The sequence below is a fragment of the Leptonychotes weddellii genome, chromosome 7, assembly GCF_054177405.1.
Source record: "Leptonychotes weddellii isolate Sample4059 chromosome 7, ASM5417740v2, whole genome shotgun sequence".
NCBI classification, from domain to species: Eukaryota; Metazoa; Chordata; class Mammalia; order Carnivora; family Phocidae; genus Leptonychotes; species Leptonychotes weddellii.
Window position 1 is genome coordinate 108,672,531 of NC_138375.1, and position 7,094 is coordinate 108,679,624.

The 7,094-nt window shown below is 41.8% G+C and overlaps 1 protein-coding gene across 1 annotated transcript in view; it reads right to left on the bottom strand.

Annotated features, from left to right (window-relative positions):
- The window catches only part of LOC102733438 (rho GTPase-activating protein 26), a 234,960-nt gene extending 231,055 nt beyond the window's left edge, over positions 1 to 3,905 (bottom strand). The window contains exons 1-2 of the mRNA XM_081825602.1: positions 3,852 to 3,905; positions 3,087 to 3,181 (exon numbers count right to left, since the gene is read on the bottom strand). Of these exons, the coding sequence (XP_081681728.1) occupies positions 3,087 to 3,181; positions 3,852 to 3,905 (149 nt within the window). The remainder of the gene's footprint in view (positions 1 to 3,086; positions 3,182 to 3,851) is intronic.
- Between the last annotated feature and the right edge of the window lie 3,189 nt (positions 3,906 to 7,094).

The following is a 7,094-nucleotide window of genomic DNA, read 5'->3' on the forward strand; positions in this document are numbered from 1 at the left end:
CATTAATAGCCACTACATAAACATTTATAAATATAACCATTTCCTCTTTTATTTCCACATTTCCTTGGTGCTACACTTGCATTTTGTCCCTCTACCTCTCTAGCCATTCAGGTACAGCTGAGAAATCTGAGTAAGGCACAGGTTGGAAAGGCCACAGGAATCAATTCCTTGCTAAAGCACACTGGAGAAAAATCAAGGTGTAGGAATCTTCCAGAGGAGAGGACTCTGGGCAGAGGTCCCGGGAATGTTGCCAATGAACCCATGGAAATGCTTTTCCTTCTCTCCTTAGTACCTTCCTGGATGGTAAGAAAAATGCAGAAAGACACTAAGTCAATACAGGAGACAGATAAGGAAAAATGCTTCCCAACTGTAACCTAGTCTTTGAGATCAAAGATAATGACCTATATAAAAAACAGAGAAGTGTTTCGTACAACTTCTGTGTTATTTTAGGTGACAGACAGGAGACACAGAAGACGCTCAAGCTCAGAAAACAAAGTTTCTTAAACTCCCAGGTCCTAGAAACAGGATGCACACATGGCATACCTAACAGGGCCATGTGGGAAAGAGCCAGCACCCATGGGGCTACTTGTTAGAGTAGCAGAAGTGATGGGAGAGCCTAGGTGGTGGCTCTTACTGGAGTTTCCAAGGGAAAGGCAAAGCAGGGCAGGGTCAACAGTTTATTGGCTAGTTTGAATAATTTCAGGGGGTTCTAAGCTATAGGAGTGGCCCTCCTCGCCTGGTGCCTGGACCTCAGATGATTAAAGCAGAGGAATATTGCCTCCTGGGGATTAAGGGCCTGGTGGAGGAGGTCTGGTTCTGGGTTGGTTAATTTGCATGTCAATGGCACCCTCCAGGCTGTGCGCTTTGATCTCTAAGAATTAGTAGCTCTGGAAGGGACAGTCTCTCCCCAGACAGAAAGGTTTTTAAGGTGTCCCAACACCACAATATACAGAAAATTTAAAATACAAGCAATACAACAGAACTGGCTACTCACTTCCTGCTTACCAAGAGGAAATTTAGCAGCCTCTTTCTGAACCCCTACTGAAACCCCTCTGTGTCATCCCCAGGGAACCAGAGAGAGCAACTTAGGAGAAATCTACTTCCCAAACCCACTCAGTATATTCCACGTGACACCTTCTATAAGCTCTCAGCTTATAATTGGGACTTGCAAAGCTTTCAAGGGTATAATCAAGGGGAAAGATGGAAGTATTTGCAAGGTGGAAATGAGACGGAGGCACCACGTTGAGTTTTAATTGCCTAAAAAGCAACTCTCTAAAACTTCTGGGAAAACTTCTGAGGAAGAAAACAGGAAACGATTCAGCTTCAGAAATCATCTCTGAACTGGTTTTCAAATAAGGGACAGCTGCAATGTGAGGCACACCTTCTTCCAAATAACCATACAAAGAGACAACAGTCTCTAGAAACAGATGACAAGCATCAAACAACTAACTCTGCTTTTAAACATACCCGTCTTCTCCACCTCTTTCATGGATGCCAACAATATGAATTCCCTTAGATTCCATACTGAGAACAGAGACGCATACAGGTACTTAAAGCATCCTGAGTTAGGATTTGTTTAAAACCAAGAATAACCAATTTTGGTGTGAGGCAGACATTTTGCAATTCCCCTATGCTACCTTAGTTCAACCTATGTCCTCATGCACCCCTTCCCTATTACCCTCCCACATCCCCAAACATGGTGAAGAACTGGGGTATTCTCTTTTCTTTACAAATTATGCTTACTTCTCATCATTTAGAGTCTAACCTTACAAAATAATCAAGTCTGGTGAACGTGCAGGACAAGCTCATTAACAAGTAACAGCTAACACTTGCTAAGCATTTATTATTTGCCATCCTGCCAAGCATTTTACGTGCATTATCTCCTTGAATCCTTAGAATTCTAGGAACTAGGTACTATGACTATCTCCATTTTCCAGATAAGGAAATCGAGACCCTGAGAGATTAAGTAGTTATAGCTGAAAGTCACATGGCTACGAAGCAGCAAAGTCCAAATTTAGACCCTGGCTGCCTAACTTGAGAGTCCAAGGTATAATGACTAAGTGCTGAAGAGATGAGGTAGTTTCCATGAATTCCTGATTAAAGCAGGGCATGCTCCCCCTACGGGAGCTCAAGCAGCCTCCAGTAGTCACAGTGCAGGGAAACATCAGGGCACAAGAAGGCATTCCAAACCTGCCAACACCCCAGAAGGCACTCAGTCTCTCCATCTTCTAGAATCAGGAAAAAGTAGCCCTAAGTCAATGTCCCAGAAAGGCAGAAGTATTGACTTCACAAAGCGGTGTGTGTGTGCATGTGTGTGTGTGTGTGTGTGTTGGAATAAAGGGAGAAATGGCATTATAGGAGAATCATCCTGAGATTTAAGGATCTTTAATGCTGGCACTGCTGATCTTGAACAGACAGCACAAATACACTTAACATGTGGCTTTCACTCAAGGAATTAACCTGTTGCCAAGTACAGTGTTTCAAAGAATTGGAATGTTGTCAAACTAGCTTAACACCATGAAATGGTACAACTTAATGAGACTCCATAAATATTGAGGACTACAACACGCAGCTCCCTCTGCAAAAAGTGATTTTACAAGTGGTTTGCTGTCTTTCCTGGTGCATTACACACAGTGGTAGGTGAAATGCTACAACTAAAAGCTATCTTTTTTTAAATGAGTACAACTTGTTCCATCCTTCACTTTACCACATTCCTTTTGGACCACTTTTTAAATTTAAAAAATTAAATATTTTTAAAGTAAAAAATCTCAAATAGTTCATATAATCATGCTAAGCAGTTTTCTTTAAACATCTACTCAACCTCCTAAGATAACACACATTACTTCTCAGAAAGCCCTAATGTTAAAGCAAACCAAACCAGAGGCTCATCACTGAACCTACAAGAGGGGAGAAGCTATGCTGATCCTTGCAGACCAGCAACTGGCCTGAGGTCTATTCCAAACTGAGTATCTGGAAAAGGAGGGGTAGGGTGAGATCGAGGACAGAAAAGCCCCGACTGAATGGAAAAGGTAAAAAATCCAAATTTAGTAATATCTGTTCCTGAGCAAAGTGTGACAGCTACTCACCTGTCTACTGCTTCTACGTCAAAGCAAAACCTCTTCTCGATAGAGTCTGTTTTCCGCCGGGTGCAGGATTTCAGGGTGACGGATTCATCTTCTCCCTGTTGGGAGCACACACACTATCAAGATGAGGCCTGAACATGGGCTATGCTATGTGCCTCTCCAGCAAACCACAAACGTGCCACATCAACAGGAGTGATTATTCCATCTTCTCAAGCCTGAGTGTTCATGACCCACAGGAAGGTGGAATGTTGATCAAAAACCTTCCCTCAGCCACAAGCCTCACGAAGCTAAAACCTATAAACCAAGTTATACTTCAAGCCAAACATCTCTAGTTTTAATTTAGTTCTAGCACATCATGATGGTACAGCATCAACCCATGCTACATAAACTCTTGTTGATAATGTTTGAAACAGGTTTAATTTGCTGGGTTTGTTTTTAATTAATTTATTTGAGAGAGAGCATGCACACGAAAGCAGACTAGCAGAGGGGGAGCCAGAGGGGGAGGGAGAGGGACAAGCAGACTCCTCACTGAGCACAGCGCCCAATGGGGGGCTCGATCTCATGACCCTGAGATCATGACCTGAGCCCAAACCAAGAGTTGGACACAACTGACTGAGCCACCCAGGTGCCCCTAATTTGCAGGGTTGATAAGGGTTAAACCAGATGACCTGCAGTCTCCTCCCAACTCTGAGTTTCTACGTTTCACTGCCTTCACTTTTTCAGGAAGGCCTTCCTGGACCAGGTCAACTATCCCCAAGACATGTTTACATAGCACCATCGTAGCTGGAATTGTCCATTGATGAGGGTGATGATTTCAATCATGTCTCCCTCCTCATTATACTCCAAGCTCCCTGAGGGCAGGGACTGTGTCTGTTCTTGCTGATTCCTGTGTTCCCAGAGCCCAAATAGGCCCCAGAACAGAGGATATGCTCAATAAATAGGTTTTTAACAGCTTTATGACAGTGTAGCTAATGTATAATAAACTGTACATGTCAATTTATGAGTTTTAACTTCTGTATCTCTCCATAAAATCAACACCACAATCAAGCTAATGAACATTTCCATCACCCTCAGAAGTTTCCTTGTCCTTTGAATTCCATTCCTTCACCCAGTTCAGCCTCAGGCAAATACTGAATCTGCTTTCTTATCATACAGATTAATTTGCATGTTCTATAATTTCATATAAATGGAATCACACAGTATGTGCCCTTTTATTTCTGACTTCTTTGACTTGGCACAATTCTTTTGCAATTCACCTATGTTGTGCAAATCAAGAGTTTGTTTCTTTTTACTGCTGAGTAGTATCCCATTGTACAAAGGTAATCCAACAGTCTCATCACATAGTGCTCTTTTATTGCCTAAAAACATAGGGGTTTCTCTTCCTGATTTCTTCTCTTTTTCCCATGTAAGAATTTAGGGTTCATGTTTCTCCTGCCTTTGCCAATCTTTTTCTCTAAACAAGGGGGAAAACTAGCAAACATGCCTAATTTGTTGAAATAGGAAATGTGACTGCTTATGGTAAAACTTAACCACCCCCTAGTATCACAATACCACACAAAATACAGAAGACCTAGCAAGAGATGGTTTATATTCACAAGCCTTACATCTACTGTGTTTTTTAGGGGGTGGAGAATAGCAGGTGGAAAGGTCCTGTGGTCAGGGGCCACGGAGCCTGGGAGGAATTGAAAGCCAGCCAATATGGCTCAATCCCAGAGCAAAAGGCAGACTGGCATGAAAGAGTCTGAGGGAATCAAGAGCCAGATCATGTACATTGTGGTCCATAACCTGAGAGCACAGGAAACATAATGAAGAGTTTCAAGCAAGGGAAGGGACAAGGTCACCTTTGGACTGCTCCAGACCTCACACAGAGAGAGCTGCCTCAACTCAGAGGTTAGGATATAGGGGAATTCTCTTTCACCACACACAGGGTCTAGTCTCCAAGATGATGGAACAAATCTGCTCACATATCCTTGCCGGAAGCTAAGAGAAAAGCAGGTAGTTTTACAGGAAAATAATCAAATGAAATGGACAGCAAAGTGAAGGAAGGAAAGGGAAGTGAAAAAGCATGTTAGAGAGAAAAAAAACCCACCCTATTACCTGTGTTAAGTCTACCTCCACCTCCTAGGAGAGCTCTCTACAAACACATATATCATATAGAAAGATGTCACATGATTCTCCTGTACAAACTGAGATGACATCACCTCCAGAAAGCTGAGCAAATAGTGATGTCAGGGAGAGCCACTATTTTATATATTTTTCTATTCTTGTTAATATTACTAGCAGCAGCAACCTCCGATTCAGGAGATGCAGACTCCAGAATCAGGCTGTGAGTACTGGCTCTGTAACTCATCAGTTTTATGGGCTTTATAAATCATTTGCTCTCTCTAGACCTCGATTTCCTCCTTTATGAAGGAGAAAACTGGATCAAACAGGATAATGTAGACAATACATGGACTTAGAAAAATATAAAATAAATTTAAGGAATTATTAGGAAAATTAATTATTGTACTATCAAGCTCCTAATGCAGAACTCATTGTGTGTGAAGCTCTCTTCCAAGAGTATATATACTAATTCATATAAACTTCTTAACAACCCAGTGATGTGTTTACTATTAACTCACTGAAGACGTGGGAGTCCCAAACATCCACCATAATTGGTCTCTGTCATTCACTTTCCAGTGGGATAAGACCAAACACAAAAGTTCTTCTTTTAAGGCTTAGGAAAGCACAAGGTCAAAAGCCCCAAAATAAAGACTGTGTGAGAGAATAATTTAGTGATGCTCATTTCTAGAAAGACAGGATTGGAAAAGGACTATGGCTCAACCCAAGGGAGCAAGTCTAACTATTGCCTTTGTATAAAAACTAGGGAACACCTAGTGATTAATGTTTAATATCTCTTCCGACTCCATAAATTTCTTTATGTTTCTATATTTAAACAATGTTGTTTTCCTGGCATTACTCCACTCCTGAAACATTAAAAGAGCTTTGGTGTATTCTTTTGGAATACATGGAAGGAAAAGAGATGCTGATAAATTCCTGTATTGTGGACTAAGTAAAAGAAAGCCAGGAAGAAAAACTGGAAGTGGTACAGAGCAAAGGGGCAGCCTGATAGAGTAGCCAACAGTAATGACAGATGCATCTAACATTACTGAGCCGGGCAGTCTAATTTCAAAGCTGATGCTCTTAGCCTCTGTAATGCCCCCCTACACACACACACACACACACACACACACACACACACACACACACACACACGACTAATTTCAAAGCTGATGCTCTTAGCCTCTGTAATGCCCCCCTATACACACACACACACACACACACACACACAGGGCTAATTTCAAAGCTGATGCTCTTAGCCTCTATAATGCCCCCCTACACACACACACACACACACACACTGGGCTAATTTCAAAACTGATGCTCTTAGCCTCTGTAATGCCCCCCTATACACACACACACACACACTGCACCACAGTGCACCACAGAGAGTACCAGAGATGGAATGCTTACTGGGGACTAATTTATCAACATATTAGATACAGCTTAAAAATTATTTAAACATAGAATCAAACAAATTATGCAGAATGGAATCCAGAGATACAAACAGATGAAAAATATAAATGCTTCTGTTAAAAATATTTAGCTATCTTCCAAAGGAATTATGTCCAGAAGGCGATATGGGGATGAGGCAAAATTCAAAGTGATAAATGGTTAAGAATTTCCCAAAGTTACTAAAAGACACCCATCCCCAAATACAGAAAGGCCCCAAATTCCCAAGCACAACAGAATGAAAAAAAAAAAATCATACATATGACCATCATAATGAAATGTAGAATACCAAAAGGAAAAAAAGATATTAAGAACAGCCAGAGAGAAAAGACCCATCACCAGGAGAGGAAATGCGCTCAGGCTGCAGCTAGCAAGCCCAGAGGAAAGGAGAAAGGCTGGAGCACAGTGGGGAGCTCTACAGCAGTGACCTGCAGGGCCTATGATCAGAGCCGGCTGCAA